The sequence below is a fragment of the Drosophila teissieri genome, chromosome 3R (assembly GCF_016746235.2).
Source record: "Drosophila teissieri strain GT53w chromosome 3R, Prin_Dtei_1.1, whole genome shotgun sequence".
In the NCBI taxonomy this organism is placed as follows: Eukaryota; Metazoa; Arthropoda; class Insecta; order Diptera; family Drosophilidae; genus Drosophila; species Drosophila teissieri.
Genome location: NC_053032.1, coordinates 10,738,039 through 10,760,361, shown reverse-complemented (window position 1 = coordinate 10,760,361; position 22,323 = coordinate 10,738,039). Strand labels below are relative to the sequence as shown.

The 22,323-nt window shown below is 40.1% G+C and overlaps 3 protein-coding genes across 6 annotated transcripts in view; all 3 read left to right on the top strand.

Annotated features, from left to right (window-relative positions):
* Positions 1-1,366: 1,366 nt before the first annotated feature.
* On the top strand, positions 1,367-18,162 carry LOC122620418 (serine/threonine-protein kinase OSR1). Of its 3 annotated transcripts, XR_006326125.1 has the most exons (3): positions 1,367-1,502; positions 5,601-5,618; positions 14,937-15,070. XR_006326125.1 is itself a non-coding variant. In XM_043797861.1 (2 exons), exon 2 carries the CDS (start codon positions 15,362-15,364, stop codon positions 17,012-17,014), a length of 1,653 nt encoding a protein of 550 aa, XP_043653796.1. In that variant the 5' UTR covers positions 5,604-5,618; positions 14,937-15,361; the 3' UTR covers positions 17,015-18,162. The 3 variants fall into 3 exon arrangements, 2 of the variants coding, with proteins under 2 accessions (XP_043653796.1, XP_043653795.1); XM_043797861.1 differs by lacking the exon at positions 1,367-1,502 and having other exon boundaries at positions 5,604-5,618; positions 14,937-18,162; XM_043797860.1 differs by lacking the exons at positions 1,367-1,502; positions 5,601-5,618 and adding an exon at positions 9,571-9,780 and having other exon boundaries at positions 14,937-18,162.
* LOC122620419 (E3 ubiquitin-protein ligase RNF181 homolog) lies at positions 1,382-19,508 on the top strand. Of its 2 annotated transcripts, XM_043797863.1 has the most exons (4): positions 1,382-1,502; positions 5,601-5,618; positions 18,898-19,208; positions 19,279-19,508. In XM_043797863.1, exons 3-4 carry the CDS (start codon positions 18,900-18,902, stop codon positions 19,411-19,413), a joined length of 444 nt encoding a protein of 147 aa, XP_043653798.1. In that variant the 5' UTR covers positions 1,382-1,502; positions 5,601-5,618; positions 18,898-18,899; the 3' UTR covers positions 19,414-19,508. The 2 variants fall into 2 exon arrangements, with proteins under 2 accessions (XP_043653798.1, XP_043653799.1); XM_043797864.1 differs by lacking the exons at positions 1,382-1,502; positions 5,601-5,618 and having other exon boundaries at positions 18,839-19,208.
* A 248-nt stretch (positions 19,509-19,756) lies between these two features.
* Positions 19,757-22,323, top strand: part of LOC122622445 — a 59,127-nt gene continuing 56,560 nt past the window's right edge. Inside the window, exons 1-3 of the mRNA XM_043800877.1 lie at positions 19,757-20,072; positions 21,208-21,818; positions 22,169-22,249. Of these exons, the coding sequence (XP_043656812.1) occupies positions 19,934-20,072; positions 21,208-21,818; positions 22,169-22,249 (831 nt within the window). The 5' untranslated portion in view covers positions 19,757-19,933. The remainder of the gene's footprint in view (positions 20,073-21,207; positions 21,819-22,168; positions 22,250-22,323) is intronic.

The window sequence follows — 22,323 nt, the reverse complement described above, 5'->3', positions numbered from 1 at the left end:
CATTGGACCAAAACCCACACTTCCTTCCTTTTCTCCGTCGAAATTATCCCTGCAGTCTCGGCCGGACTTTCTTTCTTATGCTAATTCGTGGCGCTCGGACACTTAGTTGATTGGTTTTTGTCAGAGACGTTGTCGCAGAGCGTTGACTGATTGGATTTTGGTCATTTGGTCATTTGCCGAAGACCCAAAACGCCCAGTCCCCAGATAGACAGTGATTATCATTGCCCGAAAGTTGTTTAATTTCGCAAGGCTCCCAACTTTAAGTCTGCCAGCTCCCACGCTGTAATCCTTTACCTATTATGTAATAATCTGGAGCACATAGGTCTCGGTTCGGAGGCTGCTCGGCTTCTCAAGGGCGTGCACCGGCCCCTGTGACCTTGACCTAGACCCACTCCCAGCTTACATAAGTGGGAGGCGGTGGGTGGGGGTGTAACATTGCCCTAACATTCTGCTCGGCACTTACAGCACTCAAGCTTCCCATTTTAAAACGCTTTTCACTTTGAGCGGGAAGGGTGATTCAGCAAAGCTTGCTAGTTAGGTATTAATTATTATCTTGTAAAAATGCCCTTTAACTTAAGTGAAGACCAGAATAAAATACTTGCTTACGCCCACTTTGATCAACTATTTTAGTTGCACTTTTCAATGCAAAGTATATATTTGAATAGATTAAAAAAATATATATTTCTTTGAATTTCTAAAATTTCTAGAATTTCCCATATTAAAATAAATAAAAGAGGAAAGTCTTAGAATTACTACCTTTTAAGTGTCATATTTTAATTTAATAACATACATACCTACATATGTAAAGATGTTGATCAACCAATTTAATGAACATATTTGAATATCAATTAAATAACCAAGTTAATACCCTTACTAATAGATTTCTCTTATTTTATTTTCAAATGTGTCTTAGTTCATCCGTATTATTGTTGATTCTTGACTTGAAACAGACTCCCACTTAGTACGAATTTGAATCGCGCGCTCAGCCTAACAACATTTGCGCTTAACAGCGCCTGAATGTCAAGCTTTTTGGATACAGATGGTAAACAAACCGGGAACAGCGGAAGGGAACGCTGAAACGAAAGAGAACGGACCGTGCGGCAGCTGAATTTTTGTTGTATATTTATTTCGTGCCGTCGAATCGCTTCGCTTAGCTGACTTTTTCGTGTAATTTTCACTCGAAAGCTGGACGAAATCAGCCGAAAAATATCCCCCGAAGATATTGGCGATGGTCCGGAGTGTGAATATACTCCAGTAAATCGGTGAATTGCCAGCGAAGCAGCCAAAAGCAAGAACAACATCGAAAAAACGTTTCGTCACGCTGAGAGAGCAGTGGAATTTTTTCGCAACAAATACAATTAAAAGTTGCATAGAGAAGTGGAGGAGGCGACGAAAGTCAAAAATCAATTTGTGAATAATACGAAATCGGTGCAAAATACGTTTCCGTGTGAAATTGCTTTTTCGGCGATTGGTTTTTCATCGATTTTGCAAAGGGAAAACAGGTTGGTTGTCAGTCCCTCTCTTTCCACCCCACCCCCGAAAATCACATTTCTTTGATTTCACTGATTTTGCAACTGGTTCTAGAAAACAAATGCTACTCATTCTGCGCTGTTTTGTGTGATTTTTTGAGTTTGAGCTGCTTTGTAGCCTTCTGCTTTTTAGCATTTCATTCGTTGAGAAAATTTGTATGAAAATACCGGCTTGTTGTCATCTGTGCCAAAGAGAGCGAGAGAGTGAGAAGAGAGCGCGAGCGAGGGTGACTCAGTAACTGTGCTTGTGCTTGTGTGAGGTTATGCGTGTCAGTTACAGTAGCTGTCAAATAAGTAGGGTGCGTCACATAGATATCAATATTTCCAATTAATTTCAACGTTAGTAAAGGCGTAATACTTTTATAAATTTATATTTGGTAGTTTGAAAGCATTTTCAAAGAGTATTTGAATATTACATTTCTGTTAAGTTATGTTATTCAATCAAAATTTAAATTTCTTGTAGCAAAAGATCATTTAAAATCCATTTCAAAGGTGTCTTAACATTTTATTAAATTGTCGTTATTTAAAAATGAAACCTTTATACTTACCAATCAATTACATTAACCATTCGTTTTTCAATTACACGAGGTACAAGAATTTTCCAGAACAAATATTGAGTACAATTGCGCTCACCGCTGCTGTGCCCTCAACTGGAATTGGAACACACGCGTAGCATATTGGAAACACTCGCGTCCGGCAATATTGTTACACTGCCCGACTTGATTGAATTGCTTGCATTTCTCTTAATTGATACGAACTTCAAATGGACGGGTCCTCAATTAGTGGCGATTATTTTTTTCTGCTTTCCCATTTCACTCGGGCATTTTCGCAGTTGTGGGTGCAGCAGCTGTTCTTTCAAATTCCCGCGCAATTTGCATTTTCAATTGCATTCGGCGAAAGGGACGGACAGGCAGAGAAAGATTATGCAATATGCATTCATTTAGCGTGTTATCATCTTTTATTGCCGCCGGCTGTTATTGCAACTAGTTTTTGTCGGTACACATCACTAAGGTTAATTTTCACACACTAATTCCTGAAGGTTAACCATAATTTCAGTTAAGAGGGTAGATTCAATTTGTGATCCACGCGGAAGTTCCTTTGTTATTTTCATACCATTATCTTCAAAAATATAGCTTTTCAGGCGTATATTTCGAACAGTGGATTTGAAATGATTTTGGATTTAAATAATTGTTGACACGGATTAGTGCACTTCTTAGTGCACTTAGAATCTTGATGTATCTAAAGGTAGAGTTTGATTGAACAAATGATTTTGGATTATAAAATAATTTCTACAAATACTAGAATCACTCTTATGTAAGAAAATGGTAATGATTTGCTAAGAATTTAGTATATGCCTAGTTTACACAAATATCCTACTCTTTTGCGTCAATACGCTAATTGTCGGCCAATGATTACACAATTAACGAAAGCAAACTGCTAAAAACAACGATTACTAGAAACTATTACTCTGCAACGCAAATCGAGAATTAAAAACAAATAGCCCAACAATAAAAACCTTTACTATCTTCCTTTTTAAAATATGACAAATTTCTTCCAAAAGTGAATGCTTTTGCTTTAGAAAACCCATCTAAACTGCTAGAATTTGTTTAATCGATTTGGAGATACTAAGGCAGGTGTCAAAATCATCAAATGTGCGATATATAAGAATTTCAAGATCGGTATGGGCCAAGATATCTCTCTAATGACCGAAGAATTTCACATGCCAGCTGCGTGGCAGAGTCGCGTGGCTGTGGCAAATAAAAATGCCATTTAAAACCAATAACCCAAACATTGGAATAGGGATTTGGAAACCGCTGCTAATTTGATTGATCAACGGGCGTTTAAGGCGCATGAACACATGAACACAGTGCCATAATCGTGCCATTTACACCTGTTGTCCGCCCAAGTGGCAAATGCCTTGCCGATTGCCAATTTGCGTTTCTAATTAGTTGCATCCCGTGGCGGCAATTTATGCTCGATGTGCCCATCGTCGATGATTGCTTAGATTAGTCTATTGTGGTCTATTGGCCATGTGACATCGTGAGAACCACGTGCAATTCTCGCCCCTTCTAATTGCTTGCCTTCCACTTGCTCGACTCACACTTCGCCCCATTCAACGTTCCATGTCACTCGAATACATTTTATTGCAATTTACAGGTAATTTTAATTTCGTTTTATCGTAATCAATGAGAAACCGACGCTTACAGGTGCTGCAAATAAATCCCTGGCAATATTTCGGTTTTACCAATAAAGTTATACTCTTTTTCCCAATATGAACCATATTTTGACAATTCTTTTGATTGATTCTTATTATGGCATTTGAGGCATGTTCTAGTTGGGGTCAGACTCTGACAGTTTTTACTATATTTAGTGGCACTCGAGGTCCGATTAGTTGAAGTTTGAGCAAGCCATCAGGCGATAAGATTAATCACAGTAAAAAGAGTATACAAGCAACTTAATTTGGTAGAAAAATGTATTTGAAACAACGCCTTGTTTGGGTTTCACTTAAATTCCCCTTTTTATGGCCCCTTTTGTAGTCATAAATCACTCAAATAATTAGATGATTCTTTGCATTGACCACGCATTTCCATTTCATATTTTGTATATTTGCTTTGAGGACGTCTGAAATCTCAGCATATGTCATACATTTAAGCGCATTTTGTTTGTCTTGCATGTCATTTTGTTGTCCACACAGATTTCGAACTTAATGCGCTCACAATTTTCTATTTTGCTCTCGTTTTATGCGGCTAGAAAATGTTTTTAATGGGTTTTACAGCACGTGCCGCCTGTTTTTGTCCCCTGGTATTTGTTATTATTATTGTATGTGGGAAATACGCAGCATAACCTTTGTTTATAATTTATGGCAAGTTATTAAAGTGCGCAGCTGTTTTGTCTATTCAAAAGCCATATCACAGTTCGCAAAAGAAAATAGCAGTGTGTCTTGATTATTGTTTTGGAAAATATATTGTTGTCGGCGATTAAAGCTTGGGTATTTTGATGTGTGTCTTTAAAATTACTGGTTGATTAAAAGTTACATAGTTTAAGATACTAAATCCAATTCTTTGCCGTAAGAACTTGAACTAAGAGGCAGAGAGTAGAGATTGATTTTTAGCTTTATCCCAAGGTATCTCTGTTTGTTTACTTGGTTTCTTTTAGTTTTGTTTTTACTTTATTTCATTTATTTTGGATAAATAAGAGAACGAACCATCTGTATTGACTAACGCAATATTTATTTAGAAGTGTCGAAGCCCAGACGTCACCAAAATGTGGCAAAGACGTCAATAAATCCGATTTTAGCACATATCGCCATGGCTTACTTCCAAGACCATAAAAGGGAAATTCCCAGAAAATAATACATTTTGAGACATTTTGCGCAATTAATTACTATGCTCTCTGGCGACATTGGCTCACATTTTATTTTCCTTGGCAGCAGTTGGGTAGAAACTAGCCGACCTATCGGCCATTTTAATATTTCTAAACGCCATTCGCTTAATTGGTGGCAACAGGTGCCACACCTGCGCCCCTCCACCACCTAAAGAACCCCCACGTAGTGCTTCGGTTTGGGACCACGACTGGCACAAAAATCGGTGGCATCGCGATGCAATGCTGCACTGGTGGCCATCGGCTGCTCATAATTTATTTGCATGCGGGATAAGTTTATATTTATTGGCATGAAGATAAGTTTTGTGGCTACACATTCGAGACTCGTTTATTTTTAGCTGCTTCCATGCCCGCCAACGAAAGTGGGGGGGAAACCTTAATAAATTATTCGCACATTTACAAATCAAAATTTATGTGCTCTAATTATTTATTATTTATTTGTCGCCCCCTCTCGAAAATTATGGGCCTTTCGCTTGGCTGATCTCTTACATGATGAACGTTGATATAGATTTTCACCTAAATTGCGTGATTGTGTGCGATTAACAATTTATTTGAAAATAAGGATACATTATCGTGTATTATTTATTGGAGTTTCTTTTTCAATAGTTTTTCATTTACCCCCATTGAAACCATTTGTTCAAACTTTATCTAAATTAACATTTGCTAAAATGTTCTTTTTATTTTTTTCAGGTTTTAAGAGGAGAACTGGTAAGTTAACATTGGGATCTTAAATTAAATATACATAAGTAGCGCAATAAAATTCGACTAAAATGGCAAGCATTAACTGGCTTCTTAGTTTAAAGTGCAAATAAACTTCAGGATTTTTGGACTAAAGTTAGTTTGTTTCACTTTTTTAAACATGTTTTTAGTTTTTTAAAATTAGTTCTTTGTTGTATGCATTAAGGTGTTCCGTAGCGTGATTCACGAGTGTTTTAGTTTAGTTTCAATAATTAGTCATCGCAATTGGGGTTTCATAATAAAGTCATTAAGAAAGCACGCTTCTATAAAAGTATACAAGTATGCTCGTTCGGCAGACGAAACGCATTAACGCGAAATGCAATCGGCGAAACTGAAATCTAAATGGTGATCTGAAATCGAATTTAAATTGAGATAGGTAGAAGGCACAGTGGGGTTTTTCGGGCTTTTGGGGGGTGGGAAATCAACCCGGTGGGTCACGTTCTGCTCGGCGCTAATCGCTCAATTTGCCTCACTGCTAGCACGCGGAAATGTGTGGGAGGGCATTCGAAAGCGGTTCAGTCGCGAAAAGAGACGGTGACAGAGACGGAGTCGTGCACTGCGAAAAATTCCCATTACATTCTGTAACTTGCGCACTCCACTAGAGCTGTATTATTTAAAAGTTCGATATTACTACAGGAAATCCCTTGAAAATTACTAGATAACTTCGTCGCTCGTTATAACATAGCGATCACAGCAGATTTTCATTTTTCGTGTATTGACAGTGGTCCTGGAGTGCCTCGTTACTACGTGGACTACTGATGCTAAGAGTGATTTGCTCATTGGAGCGGAAAATGTAGTAATCCAAGGAGGAGGAACGCTTTTCACATTGAATAATCACACAAAACAATTCGAAACAGCACTCGCAGTGCACTGAAAGCGGGTACAGTGAGGCAATGCTAATTAAATTTCGCTAGTCGGGGCACGGCGCCCTCAGTCTTAATTTGTTTGCATGCTCGGTCGAGCGGAAAAACAACAACAAATTGGCATAATGATCTTGTACGATCGGCGGAAACATGATGATCATCAGCATCGCCACGATCATGCTGAACTGACTGACATGCGGACTGGTTCCTCCTCCCGACGAGCGTTCAATTGCTATTTTGACTTTGAACTTGCGTCGCTCTGTAATTTACAATTTCTGCACTGAAGCTGAGGTTCCCCCAGTCCGCACTATATAGTATGTAGTATAGTATAGTAACGAACTGTGCGATCCGTGCACCATTTCCTACCCACTCTGTGACGTTCAGCGATTTAAATTTAGCCACAATGACCAGAGAAAGAACGAAACTATCACTGGGCTCCACGCTTAATATGGAACGACATTTCAATTGCGATTGCTATTTTTAGGCATTGTCATCGCGCCGACTCGGCTTAACGATTTATGTCTTTCATTTTGTTGCATATTCAGGGGCACCATTAAGCCCCTCGATTGTGTGTCTTGTGGCAAGGTTACTTTATATGAGATCTCCATGCTTATCTAGGTACATGTGGGCATTTAAACGTAAAGTTATTCCTTTATGCCCTCTATGTGAGACTTCCACTTATTGATTTTGGAACAAGAAGGCTTAAATTGATGGTGGTAGTCTTTACAAAATAATCTTTACTAAATAAAGAATTGTTTTCTCAAAAGAAAGCTAAACGTATGCCGACATTTTTGACACGCTTAATTTGCTGTATTTTTTAATTAAACAAAACCTCGCTGTCTCTGTCAATAAAACAAAAGAGCAATTAACGCGGCTCATTTAGTTTTAGTTTTGAATAATAATGTGCCATAATTATATTTGTCATATGTCTTCTCAAAACATTAACTTCCTGCTTTTGCGCAGCTTTTTGAACTCATTGAACTGAAATACCCTCGAACACGGCAAAACGATTTGCGTTCAAGAATATTGATTTATTTACTGCTGTTTTTAAATTTGCGAAAAAACTTTGCAAGTGCAAAAGTCCCAAACGTCCTTGCCTTGAGAAATCGACCGAGTGAGGAGAAATCACATGAGATGGTGACCAGTGAATTGAACCGAGCATGTGAGCATTGATTTCGCTGATGGGGGATGGCACATGGCACATATTTTGAATTTTTTAAGAAATATACGCGCATTTGTTTATACAAATGTATAAAGTTTCTCGAACCCCGCGTCAATTGGTGCGCGGCACACATCTAAATATACTTTTAAAATATTATATATCTTTTGTAGGTGCTCGTACAGTCGATGGTATAATGGAATTTATTCTTAGCTGACTTAAAGCAAATTCGTCCATTAAAGATATCTAAACTACTTAGAAAACAAGTAAATGGACCATAGCATTCATACTAATACGTGTCATTAGCAACATTACAATCAAAAATGTCTTTGACTAATCGGTATCACAGCCAAATACTTTGCTATTCATTTTCCTAGTCTGTAGCTGCTTGTATGTACACATACATATATACATTTATGTATCCACTGTAGTTTTTACTATACTAAATAGGTTCGCTTTGGTTCATTCATTATAGCTGGCCCCCAGCTCGTGGTCATTCATGAGTTTTCCTCATTTTGATGTCACCGACGTCACGCAATAGAAAATTTCTCACAGTTTATGTCCAACGCCTAGCACTGTGAGTAGTACATGTGGAAGCCGAAGTATTTGGGGCTCGGGAATGGGGTTCAACCTTTGGCCCGCCCACACACGTGTCGAATAACATTGGGCGCTAATTAAATCGCAGGTTTTTTGGCCATTTTTTGCGCTCTTTGAGTGTCGAAACTTTTTGCGGGTGTTCGATCATTTGACTTGAATCCCCGGTGCGCATAAAAAGTAAGCCAGCGTACAATTATAGATATATTTACGATTTGCACTGCCTGACAGATTTCACACATTTCGATTCTCAAGCTTTGTTGGCTTGGATACAACAAATTCCCTTGTTAAAAATAAGATGAACTCGAAAAGTAGGAAAAAGAACCACACTTCGACTATAAACAAGAATTTAAAAATACACATCCTATAACGCGTATGCAAATTGCTAAAATAATAATACCATGTCTCTCTGATGAAGAAGATTTACTTGGGTACAGTGCTGCTAATAACTGGGTAAACATGGCTAAGAAAATAACTTTTACCAGGGACAGTCGATTTGAGGATATGGAAAATCTACATCTTCAGATACGTCCTACTACTTGTAAAAAACGAAGACTACGGTTATACAATTTACGATAGATCTTAGCTCAAAATATCAACATCTGTTGATTGATTAAGATTTGAAAAAGAGCTTACTAGGAATAAGCGAATAGGAATAGGAATAGGAATCTATCCCTGTTGATTTATTGATTTTCTGAAATTGCTTCGCGTTAGGATACGCATCAAACAAAACTTGTGGGACCCGCTAGAACGGAAATAGGAACCACCGCCTATGCAAATTCCCGAAAATCCCCTGCCAAAGGTATTTTAATTTTAGTTGAAAGCCAGGGCAATCACTCAGGCATATAACTTATCAGCTGGGCTTTCGCAATAAAGCCCGGCAAATCCGAGTTTACGTCAGCCGACATAGATACACCTAGTGTTACAGATACAGATACAGAATGGGGATAGAGATACAGACACCGATGGGGATACAAAGGCGGATACTAACTACCACTAACTACTACTAACTAACGCCAACGCGTTGATGGAGGCGGCAAAATTTCGCACATTTCGTACGTTTATTTCGTCGATCGGCGACGACGGCGTTTTCCTATAGTATCGTTGTTATTGCTCCGCTGCCGGCCGCCTGTCGTCGTGTTCCGCCATTTGTAGAGCTCATTTAATTTTATTGTTGTTTATTGCTAAACGAAACGAAAAAAACTGTTCATTTTAAATGTTTGATTACAACGATTTGTGAAGTTCAGTCGAATTTGTGATTTTCGCGCTGGAGGAGCGGCCCGTTCAGCGATCGCGAGCAATGCGATTTGGAACTGCAATCGGATCGAATCCCAATCGCAGTTCCGTTGATAACTCAACTCAGTCATTCTCGAGTGTCGTGTGTGATCGAATCTACATCTGCGGCTGAACATCTTGCCTTAAAAACATTACAACCAGAACTAGGAAAAATTCCAGGACTATTAAAAGTGACAACCAGACAAAATGCAGTTGCTGAATTTAGCGTGCCTCAAGCAAAGTGGGTTGAAATTTGAAAATTTCGAAAACCAAACTATGTATATAAATCACCATTACGACACTCAACTTTTCAGCAACATCACAAGCACAATCCACACATTGGGCTAACAAACTAATTTGAATTCATGTTATCGCCGAAAGTTATTTCCCACATGCCCCGCATTTGTCATTTTATAATCCAAAAATAATGCATGTGCACGGCCTTATGCAAATAGCTAAATAAATGATACCTATTTGATAGATAGGAGCGTGAATTTTAAATGCGAATCTGTGCGCCTCCATTGGCAACCCAACTTAAATTGCCAAAACTGAATTCGGACAGGGGAATCCCCGTTCCCTGCTCGTGATTTATATCCAGTCGTGTTCAGGATAATTAAATTAAAAAATAATTGTCACAAAAAGCTCATAAACATGTCACAACGAGATTTATAATTTACTTAGGATTTGCTTGACTTCCAAAGCAAAAGCAGTTACTGAGTATGGAGAATTCAGGACTAACAAAATACATATATTGATCACTTAATTTTTTAATTTTTTCCTTTTCCCCTATATCCTGTGAACTGAACTATTTGCTGTAAACGTTTAAAATTTGTTCTCGCCGTGCTGATTGATCGCTTGGAACCAACAGCGAAAGCCAGAACACGAAAAGATTTCAATGAGTTTGCCATATGAATTCATCAATGCCAGTGCAAATACTATGTTCCCGAATCGGAACAACAGCTAAATGCGAAAACCAGGAATCAATTACTCTTCCTCATGACGTGCCGAAAAGTCGCTGGCATCGGCCAAACTAAAAATCTAATCTAAACAAACAGTCACTTGGGCACTTGGCACCGTTCAGTACTCATAGCGCGCACTCATCCACTCATCGGATACATAGTAAAGATACAGAACCGAGTCATTTGCGCAGAGTGTTTCATTCTTGCGCGCGATTGCAGGGCGAACTGTGTCAACAATTAATGCGAAGCGATATTGCAACTGCAATTCAAAGTTCAAGCAACTCGTTAATGTGTCAATATTGAAATTATGTCGTTGAATTCTTTCCAGCGAGCGGTTTTATAAATACACTCACGTGTATTTTTGAAATTTATCTGATTCCTCTATATTAAGGCTGTCGCATATTTGCAAAACGCAGAGTGCAATAAACGGCAAATGTGTTAAGCGAATGGGATATTTATGTGTATTCATCACCTGACTTAATGAGGATCCATTAGCTATATTGTGGGGTGATTAGGTATCATTACTGAATCATTCGGATAAATGGAAAGCTTTAGTATACCTTCTACTACTTGTAATTATCAGTGTGGAAAGTTTTGTTAATTGATTTGAATGAAACAATCTAAAGCTAATTAGGACCATGGTCTTATTTTTTCATTAACGACTAATCATCAATCCTACTGAAGTAACTCGTAATAATACTGAATTGTTACAAATAAAAACCGCAATGTTACATTTTCAACTATTAAGTAAGAGAGTTACCAAATACCTTACCAATCCTCAGTATCAACCACTCAATGTATTACCAAACAGCTTGAAGTATGGTAACCAAAACTTTAGGAAACTCTTGAAAACTTGCTATATTGTATAAGATAACTATAGAGTGTAGCCCTGGTTCTTTCTCTTGAGCTGCTTTCCATTTTCCGATTCATTTGGGTTTGTACGCACTGCGGTGATGACGATCACCTTTTGCGTTCGCCAGCCCCCAAACCCCCCATTCCGCCCGCCGAGACACTTTGCCATGGCCGAACTGCATTGGAAATTATATGCAAATAGCAAACGAGACGGAGACGTTCTAAAAATAAATAGACCACGCAAAAATCAGTATCAGTAATGTGTGTGTGCGAATAACTTATTTTTATAAGTCTTCAGTCGTCGTCTTCGTCTTCGTTCTTCTTCGCTCGACCATGGCGCATTTTCATGCAGAGCAGAAAAGAATTTAGCGCTATGGCCAATGCAAACTGACGATCCCATAATCAAGCAATAGATACAAAGATACATTTGTATCTACATAGATGTCCGACTGGCTTTTATGGAGGGGTTGTTGTGGATGCAATTTACGAATTTTCCATGATGACGGTGCGGGCTTCCCCCCACAAATGAACCCCCTTCCAGTATGTTAACCCAGTTATCTTACCCAGCACGATAACGGAATGGAAAAAGAGTAAAAGCGAGAGAGTGAGATACTGGATTCCACTTTTGTATCTGGGTGCGGTATGGAAAGCACATATGTCTGCTGTATCTATGCTCTACTTTTCGGGACTTTGGGTCTTTATTGTTGCTAATTGTTCTCGCTTGTTCTTGTTATTGCCGCTGGAAACTTTTTAACTTATCGTGCGCGTCAGAGCTGATAAAATCCGAGTACACAAGGCGCAGGGAAAATTGGTGGGGGAAAACAAAAGGAAAACCCTACAAATTGTGCAATTGGCAGTGGGTCAGCATCGTCTATTCAACATGCAAATTATGTGAAATGTAGAAAAGTAGTTTGTAGATTTTTGAGCTATCGTTACTACTCGTTTTTAATAATAAATAAGTTGTGGTTTTTAATTGTTCATCTTTGGTCCTTCTAAATTCGTGTTTTAGTTAAAATTTTTCTTTGGTCATAAAATTCGTATTGCTAATGAAAGCTGGTTTTATATAATGGCACCCACTGTGCGGCTCTTAACCCGCTCTCACTGGCGCTCTCTACCTCTCTCCTTCCTCATTCTCTTCTTCGTGAAACAGCAGACCGGCGCCCCACCAACACCTCCGCCCCACCGCCCTTTTTTACCGCTGTTGATATTTACTCAATTCATATATATTTTTGTATATTTTAATGTTCAGCTTTCCACACTAATGAAATACCCTTCAGTAGTGTGGTTTAAGGATATTCCAAAGTACTAACCCCACACTCGTGGAGATCTTGTTAGAAAAATCAAGATAAACCATTTAAATCCGCAGATTACTAGAAAGCTTAGCTCTTACACTAAATTATTTGGTGGTAGGGTATCTTATGCTCGCATAACTCGACCTTCTTTGCGTTTCTCTCTTATTTTTGTTGTTTTTGCCACAAGCCGTTGGCGCACTTGTTACGACGTCGACGTCGACTGCGCTGCCTTTGGCTTTGGCTTTGCCATTGCGTTTGTTGTTCTGCTTTTGTGCGCTCATTTGTTGCGCGGCTTTTGAAGCGATCGCTACGCCGAAGGCAAATCGCGACGGAACGAAGCGAAACGATACGAAACGGCATACAAGGAAGCTGGAAAAAAGCAAAAACAACACTGAGTCGCGCCGGCGTGCAGCAGAATAAAAAAGAAGTAGCAGCAACGAGAATAGTGTAATTATTTCTTCAGCATTTAGCGTAAATTGTTTTGATTTCCTTGCTGAGAAATCAATAAAGCTCTAATGAAAATTTATTGAACTTCCAAGTGTGTGCGTGCGTGTGTGAAGTCGTGTGACAATGCTTATCAGTTGCACATGATCGTGTGACTCCCGCGCTCTCTTCTCTCTCCCTTTCTCCTCCGCTCTTGCTATTGATCAATTATGAAATTTGTCTGCATAAATAAAAGTATTTACTCACACTTTCCAGTTAAATTCCTATTTGTCATTGAGTTTATCTGGCTTAAATCTGATTTCAACCAATTTTTACTTCGATATTCTGCTTTTGCTTTGAGGTAAAAAATTGTCTTCGAATGTCAAATATGTCTTTTATATAAAAATTCTGAAATTGATAAGTTAGTTGCTTTACCTATCTATTATTTTCTGACTGCAATCATTTTCATAGACAATCTTTAATAAGTTGAAGCATATGCAAGTGTTTCAGAGAAAATTAGCCAATCTTAGCTTTCCTTTCAACCATTCTAAAGTGGTTTTCTGCTCAAATTAGCCTTCTTAATTTTATTTTTAGTTGCCAAGTGCTCTTAGAGGCCATTTCCTGCCTCCCCGCGCTTCGCATTTTGTTTGTTGTGTAAACATTTAGATATTTTTTTGTTTTCCCTCCGCGTTATTCTTTATTTGACTTGGCCTAAGTGTTAAATTGCGAAATTCGCCAAGTACATTTTGTGTTGGTCCAAAAAGTTAGTTGGTTTAATTAAGTGGCACATGACACGTCCGATAGCTGGAAACGCGTTTTCTTTATCGCTGCTGTCACAGTTATCGAATTACGGTTGTTCTTTTTACCGTTTTCAACCGCAAGCTTATCGTGTTTTTCAATGTAATCAAAATGAAGATGGGAAATAAAGGAAAGCTGAAATTGTAAACATTTAGCTGAAAACTTAATTACAATTTCCACACACATTATCTTTGTTGTAGCTCTGTTATTTTTGTTGTCGTTTTTTGTTGCTATAAATAGCTCAATGCGGTCATTGGTCCCGCTCGCACACTTTTCTCTCTCCCTCTCTCTCTTGTTCATTCCATGCGATTGAACTTTTTTTATGCCGCGTGGAAGAGAGCCTGACCGCCGAAGAGTAAGGCAATTTAAGAGAGCGCAGATCGCCCATATGTACACAGTCGAGGGCGGAAAAAGTTGAACGATAGCCGCACAGTATGGATCTTTGATAGTGTTACACACAATATATTCATGCAGTAAAATCTTATCAGCAAAACGTGGAAAAATTTAGCATAATGTGACGGGGGAAAAGAAAGATGGTATGAATAAACACAATTCCCAGTTAGGCATGTGTCGAACGTTAAACGAACGTTATTTTTAAAACATGTCGGGGTAATTCCTCAACAATAAGCAAAATGTTCTCTGAATTGTTGTTACTTTTGTATTTATTTAGTGTACATGCGACCTAATTCGAAATATTCAAGTAACTACTTAACAAAATCTTGAATAAAAACTATCCGATGCTTAAACTCGGTGGCAAAAATAGAATAATTATTTTTAAGAAATTGTTAAATTCTTTGAACGTATATTCTAAATTGATGTGATTACTAACTCATCATACACTGAACTCCAAGGCTTTTACGAAACCCCTTTAATCCCTTTCCACACCCTGCATTTGGCATCTGGATTCCTCCCTTGCATTCCGATTTTCACAACTAGATTTTCCGTAAGCTTCCTGAATCAACCATGAGCAGCTCGTTGATCATCTTCCACGTAGATCAGTTGATTTTTGTTTAAAGATAAAGCAAGGCAAGGTCCCTAACTTTACCCCATTCTGATTTTTTCTCCACTTGCAGAGGTGGCACACATCGCCAACAACAACAACCAGAACCAAAGCAAAGAGTCCCAAGAAAGAGATCCGAAGGATACAGGAATCTTTGGGTGCTTTGCCAAGAAGGAAGAGCAGCAGCATAATCCGAAAAAGAAACAATCAGAAGAACCCAGGGAGAGTTCCCACTCGGGCAGCTATAAAGTCCAGCAAAAGGAGCAAGAACAACAGAGGGAATCGGAGAACGAGCATCCAGCCGTTTACCGCCAGCAGGACGAGGAGTTTCATCCGATAAAAAAGGAGGAGCCCCAGAAAACCCCACCAATATCCAAGCAACCCCGTCCGCGGAACACCCCAAGATCGCAAAGTCAGCCGGCTATAAACAACCGACGACGTCCAGGAACCCCGCCACCACACACAGTCGCAGCTGGAAACGGAACCGCAAGCAGGAGCATGACCTCCATTCCCGCCAATCTGTCTAGCAATAATGTTGCTGGAGCAGCAACCTTACCAGGAGCTGCGGCACCGCCAGAGAAACAGCCGTGGCCGAACTCCAAGGACGATTACGAGCTGAGGGACGTCATTGGTGTGGGAGCCACAGCCGTTGTCCATGGTGCTTACTGTATTCCAAGGAACGAGAAGTGCGCCATCAAGCGCATCAACCTCGAGAAGTGGAACACATCGATGGACGAGCTGCTCAAGGAGATTCAGGCCATGTCCTCTTGTTTCCATGAGAACGTAGTCACCTATCACACCTCCTTTGTGGTGAGGGAAGAGCTCTGGTTGGTGCTGAGACTCCTGGAAGGCGGCTCTCTGCTGGACATCATCAAGCACAAGATGCGAACGTCTAATTGCAAACAGGGTGTCTTCGACGAAGCCACCATTGCCACGGTGTTGAAGGAAGTTCTGAAGGGATTGGAGTATTTCCACTCGAACGGGCAAATCCATCGAGATATCAAGGCAGGCAACATTTTGATTGGTGACGATGGCACCATCCAAATCGCTGACTTCGGAGTGAGTGCATGGCTGGCTACTGGCAGGGATTTGTCCAGGCAGAAAGTGCGCCACACCTTTGTGGGCACACCCTGTTGGATGGCTCCCGAGGTGATGGAGCAAGATCATGGTTACGACTTCAAGGCGGACATTTGGTCCTTTGGAATAACGGCGATCGAAATGGCCACGGGCACTGCACCCTACCACAAATACCCGCCCATGAAGGTGCTAATGCTGACCCTGCAGAATGACCCGCCCACCTTGGACACGGGTGCGGACGATAAGGATCAGTACAAGGCTTATGGCAAGACATTCCGCAAGATGATCGTCGAGTGCTTGCAAAAGGAGCCATCGAAACGTCCCACGGCTAGTGAGCTTTTGAAGCACGCCTTCTTCAAGAAGGCCAAGGATCGCAAGTATCTCACCCAGACGCTGCTGCAATCCGGGCCCAGTATGGAGACCAGGGTTCACAAGGCGGCGAAACGGCAGCCAGGAGCTTCGGGTCGCTTGCATCGCACGGTGACAGGCGAATGGGTTTGGTCCAGCGAAGAGGAGGACAATGGTGGCTCTGCCTCCGGTTCTGGATCAGGAGGCAGAAAACACCCCTCTTCGGACTCGGACTCCGAAGATAGACCCATAAACCGATTGGAAAGAGCCGACTCCTCGGACAGCGACCGGGATGAGCCTTCTCCCGAAATAACGCATAGTGTTTCCTCAGCCACAGTGACACCTGGAGCTCCAGTTGGCGCTGCTGCTACCCAAGAGCTAACCTCTGGCATGGCTCAGTTACCACTTCCTAGCGAAGCCGCCGGCGAAGCGCCACCAGTCAATCTTGTCCTGCGCATGCGCAACTTGCGACGTGAGCTTCACGACATTCGCTTCGAGTTCGTAGTGGGAAAGGATACAGCCGAGGGCATCGCTACAGAACTGGTAGATGCAGGTCTTGTTGACGCGCTGGATACCCAACCGATGGCTACGCATCTGGATCAACTGATAGCTGCCAGTGCAACGATGAAAACGATTACTTTCCAATTGAGCTCCGGCGTGCAGCCGGGCGAAGTGCCCGACGAACGCTCGCTGGTGGGATATGCGCAGATCTCCATCACGGACTAGTGATCTGCCACGGAGCATGTAGCACAGCCAACCCAACCCATCACAAGAGCATCCGAAACACCAACACATAGCACCATCCCTAGGAAACCAAGCCAGTCTGATGATACGTAAGGCCAGGAGGGTTCGAGATCTGGATTTCCCGACTGGAGCCGTTTCTGTTTGCTGCTTTTAGCACTAGACTAGAACTAACCGTATATGCTAGTGATAGATCTTAACGCGAGCCGATCGTTTACTATATAGAGAAACTATCTATACACACGTATATATGTTAAATAGGGTGGGTCGATTTTGGTTGAATAAGATACGGCGTGAAAAATTAGGTTTCCATGATTTCAACCTCTTGGTATTAAGTCGTTGTCAAGTGTTTCATATACTTACTATTCAGCTTATATATTTTTCAATTGGTAATCCGTAAAAAGCCATAGGATCTGAATTATACTACAAGTTTAATCACTTGAAATTGTTCTTAAGCTTTTATTTATCCAACCCTAGAAATCGGCCCGCCTTGGAGTTTTATATATGCCTTACATACTATATAAATCCTATGCGCATTGTAATTAATCCATGTGCCCCGACCCGTTTTTCCTCGCCCCGCTAAAGTAATTGAAGAATCGTGTACTTATTCGTTTCGTTTGTCTTTAAGTAGCTCTGTACATACACCACTCGTATATATATATATATATATATATATATATATATATGTTTATAAGTATATATATAGCTCTTGGTTTTAATTAGCCCACTGAAATCAGTAGATCCTGATGTAGTCCTGCCTTTATTTATCATTTACCAACCGCTCCCCCGCCAGGCGTCTTTAATTTATTCTCTAGCAATTTAAAGTACTAATTTTTAAATCCTAGCGCCTAAGACTTGTTTTTGTTTTACTCTTATTATTTTGTATTTTATTTTACCATAAATTACCACTACTCTGTATACCTACTTTATGAGTTTTCCGATAAGATCGCAAAGGATGTAAACTTAAGTGAGGCCAGAGGAATATCCTGGAGAGAGAACAGGAGAGTAGACATTATGATTCAAGCTCTGTAACTACCTTGAAGTAAATCGTAAATCAATTACTTTAAAAATGCATAATATTAAACCTCGTATAGTTAATGAAAAATTACAAAAAAATAGAAACGAAAAAGGAATTCATTTTGTGTTTTTATTGGCCAATTTGCATTGGGATTGCTTTTATTTCGTTTGATTTTGGGATTTCCAGTTGGAAAGCAATATTTATTTGAATTTTATCCAAATTGTAGTATTTAAATGAACTTAGTTTAAATTTAAAAAGTGGACAAGTTTAGAGGTAACTGTGTATTTATTGGATTTTCAAGAATTTTTCAAGTAACCCTTCAGCAAATATTCATCTTTATGAAGCTCAAAAGAAAACAAAACAAAATAATATATTCTTACGAATACGCATTCTTTGGAGGAAATGTTAAGCTCCTACTAAAAGTACAGTAATCCATTGATTGGGTGGACTGTGCCTAAGCTCGCGCAACAAAGAAGCCAGTGTATGCCTGTAACTTTAGACTTTTTAAGAGCATTGCGAAGAGTTGTAGTCCTAGAAAAACACAATACTTGCTAGCGTTTTAAATGCAAAGACCTCTTACATACTTAGCAATGAAGTTGCTGCAACAAACTAAATTGAATGGAGTTTTATCCCAGATAGACTGTTATCAATTGTATACGAGAAACTCGAATAAAAATCACATTTGGCTCCTAATTACCCGGGTGTACTTCTAGTATATGTATATAAATCGAATATTTGTAACCTGCCACAAAATAATCGAGTGGAAATTCGAGAATATATACGTAGGTCTAGGATCTGGGGTTTTTGCCATCAAAAAGCTATCAACTACGACGTTCTGCTACAATTTCAGCCATGTCGGACTACTTCGAGGAACTGGGCCATGAACCCACTGGACCACAGGGTGCAAACGATTTGGCCAGAAACCTCAAACGCCTCCAGGTCTTGGCCATCATGAATGGCATTGATATGGAGATCGAGGTGCCCGAGGCCTCCAGGCGAGCCATTCTGGAGCTTCCAGTCCACGAAATCCTGAAATCGGAAGAGGACGGAGACTTGGAGTGCTCCGTTTGCAAGGAGCCTGCCGAAGAGGGCCAGAAGTACAGGATCCTTCCCTGCAAGCACGAGTTCCACGAGGAGTGCATCCTGCTCTGGCTGAAGAAGGTATTTACGTTATCTTAGCTCTACATTTAAAAATGTCCTTATTGCTCATCTCCCACTTTACAACTTGCAGACGAACTCCTGTCCCTTGTGTCGCTATGAACTGGAAACTGATGATCCTGTTTACGAGGAGTTGCGCCGGTTTCGGCAGGATGAAGCTAACCGACGGGAGCGGGAGAACACTATTATGGATTCCATGTTCGGTTAAATTGGGGTTTCGATTGCAGCATTTGTAGTTTGAGTATCTGGGCAGTGGCATTTGGTTAAATTTGTAGTATGTTGAAATAAAGGGTGCTAACGGGAGAAAATACTTTTATTGGGAAGGGCAGTGTATGTTCACTATGCAAAGTAAGTATACTTACCTATTTCATTATGATTCAACAATATATTCGTACATTCTGTTCAAAAGACCCTTTTTGAACTATTCACTAAAGCTTGCAATCTGATACTGGTCCCACTTTTATCGAAGCCGTTTTACTGAGCTGTACCCAATACCCAATGGGACTACTGTTCCCACTATTTTGTAATAATGCAGACTATTCGATATTTCCTGTAGCGAGCTTATCGATACTGGCATCGACGACTTGCCATCACCATCTGCCTCTTCCTTTTTTTCGGCGTGCTTGGAAAAGTGTTTTGCGGTTGACAACTTCGAAATATTCTGGAGATAAATGAAATTGTAGTCATAAAACTATAGTGTTTTTCGTCGGTGCGTGCCAAGACTCGAAATGATCAAAATGATTGCCGACGACAGCGGAATAAAGCACTTCGATCGCAAGTTTGTGGCATGCAATCTGCAGAATCTTCTGCGATGCCCAAAATGTACAAAATGTTTTACTTCCTCGTTCAATAAGAACCAAGGAGAAGGTGAGTGCTGTACTTTATGGGATAGGGACTTAGCCAATTTAAGTGGCTTTCTTAATTCTTAACTTATTAGATCGTGGGGCTGAAATTGATGCGCGATTTCAAATGCTTGCTCTCTTAATGAACGGTGTTGCCAGCATGAAAGCTGGACAAGTTCAGTCAAGAAAAGTAGAAAAAAAAATACAGGGACTTAAAAAAAACTCCTAAATAAAATGTATTTAAGCTTTAAAAGCTTTAATTAAAATGTTACTTGTTAAATTTAAAATGTATACCCATTCATTGAATTAATTAAAATATTTCGAGGAAAAACAAGAAGCCAAAGCCAAGCTTGCATCACTATTCCGTTTTGGAGGTACTCACATTACTGCAGAAGTTTTTCAGTTCTCTTTGACTTGTTCTTCTAAACAGTTGTACAATAAGTTCTCAAGTTGATAAATATATATGTACATATGTATGTATGTTAATGTTTATGAATGTTTATGTTTAGGTAAGGAAAAACCGTGCAGTTCCAATCTTTGCGTATTCATCAATGAATCACCAGATAATAGCCGCTTAGTTTGTATGAAAACTAGCGATGACTTGAACATTGGCATGTTATAAGGATTTAACGATATCACAAAACATTACGAAAACGGAAGAAACTAGTCACAATTTTAGGCAGATGAACACAACTGTTTATACACACATTGATTAGCAAATCATTACCAAAATCATCCCTGCTGAAGATTTTCCGATTATATAGAGGTGGATATAATCGGAAAATCTTCAGCAAGTTTCTTCCAAAATTTTCATTGGGGGATTTCGTGATGTTATTGAATTGCAGGTGCAGGTAACATACATATGTATGTAATTGCATATATGTATGAAGTACACTTCTATGATATATATTTTTGTAGAGATTTATCTAAAAACGAAACCCAAATACAAAGTACATCTCTTGTGCAAAGTTGTACGAAATTTAACTTATATAGTGTGGGACAAATTTGTTAAATGTAAGATAAAAGATAATATAGTCAGATCTGGACTTAACGATTTTATTTCTTTAATGATCACATATTTTGGGAGTACGATTTGTGAAAGAAGCGATACCTAAAACAGTTTAACAAACGCTAATTTTAAATGTGCTCTTAACCAACAGAAAGCTATCGTCCCTTTCTACTGGCATGTGGTCATAGTCTCTGTGAGAGCTGCTTGTGGAACGATCGCCATGATCCGAAGTGCGCCGTGTGCCAGAGTCCAGCTCCTCCCACGATCACGGCCAAGAGTCCGGCCAGCAAGTCGGCCGCCAATGTGCGCGACTACTACGAACTGAACTACCACGTGCTGGGTGAGACCAGCAGCCTCAGTTACCGCCGATTCGCCACGGACTCGGCAAACCAATCGCTGAGCCTCAGTTCGATTAGCGAGAAGATTGTCCAGTCCTCCAAATGCAGCGAGTGCGGGAATGCCATTGCCAGCGGAGAGTGCAGGCGGTGCAATGCCTTCTACTGCCGCCGTTGCTTCGATGCTGTCCACAATCACAGTCGCGTGCTGAAGTCGCACGTTTTCCAGAAGTCTACGGATCAGGACACTATTTCCAGCAAGGGACTGCAAGTGGGCGATCGGTACTTCGCGTTGCCGGGTCAGAACGTTTGCTTTCAGCACCGAATGCTGAAAGAGAAGTACTGTGTGCAGTGCCACCGATCCCACTGCCGAGGTTGCTCCACCATACATCATCGGGGGCACCGCATTCGGCCGCTGGTCGAGATTGTTAGTAAAATTCTTGAACTATTGCCATTCCTCTCTTACCTGTATATATTTGCTTATTTAAGTGTTCTTCACCCGATTTCAAAGATTCAAGTACATGAGTTTCGAAATCTGCCTTAAAGGCTAGCATTCTTACAGAGAAACCTAGCTGAATTAGATATCAGGATTTACATATGAATAAGCAGCGTTGAATCATGTTTATACCGACTTGATCTTTAAACCTATTAATTTTTGGGTGTGCAACCCAAAAGCCCTTAATTGATATAGCTTATTTAATTCAATACCTAATAAGTTAACCTATATCTGCTCAATCGAATTTTTGAAATCCTAATCTTATTTCATTTCTCCCGCAGAATCAACGCTTTGCTTCCGAGATTCCAACTTCTTTAAACTCACTCAACTCGGCTCTTCTAAATGTCGCGAATGGCAGGGAGGTAAGTGCCATGATCATTTTTACTTACTAGTCAGATTTTATTTCACTATAGCTATAGGTATGTATACAGTTGCA

Coding starts and splice junctions, on each gene's coding strand:
- LOC122620419 (XM_043797863.1), top strand. CDS start 18,900: ATGTCGGACTACTTCGAGGAACTGGGCCATGAACCCACTGGACCACAG. Junction 19,209..19,278: donor TCCTGCTCTGGCTGAAGAAG/GTATTTACGTTA, acceptor TACAACTTGCAG/ACGAACTCCTGTCCCTTGTG.
- LOC122620418 (XM_043797860.1), top strand. CDS start 9,747: ATGCAGTTGCTGAATTTAGCGTGCCTCAAGCAAA. Junction 9,781..14,936: donor TTTAGCGTGCCTCAAGCAAA/GTGGGTTGAAAT, acceptor CTCCACTTGCAG/AGGTGGCACACATCGCCAAC.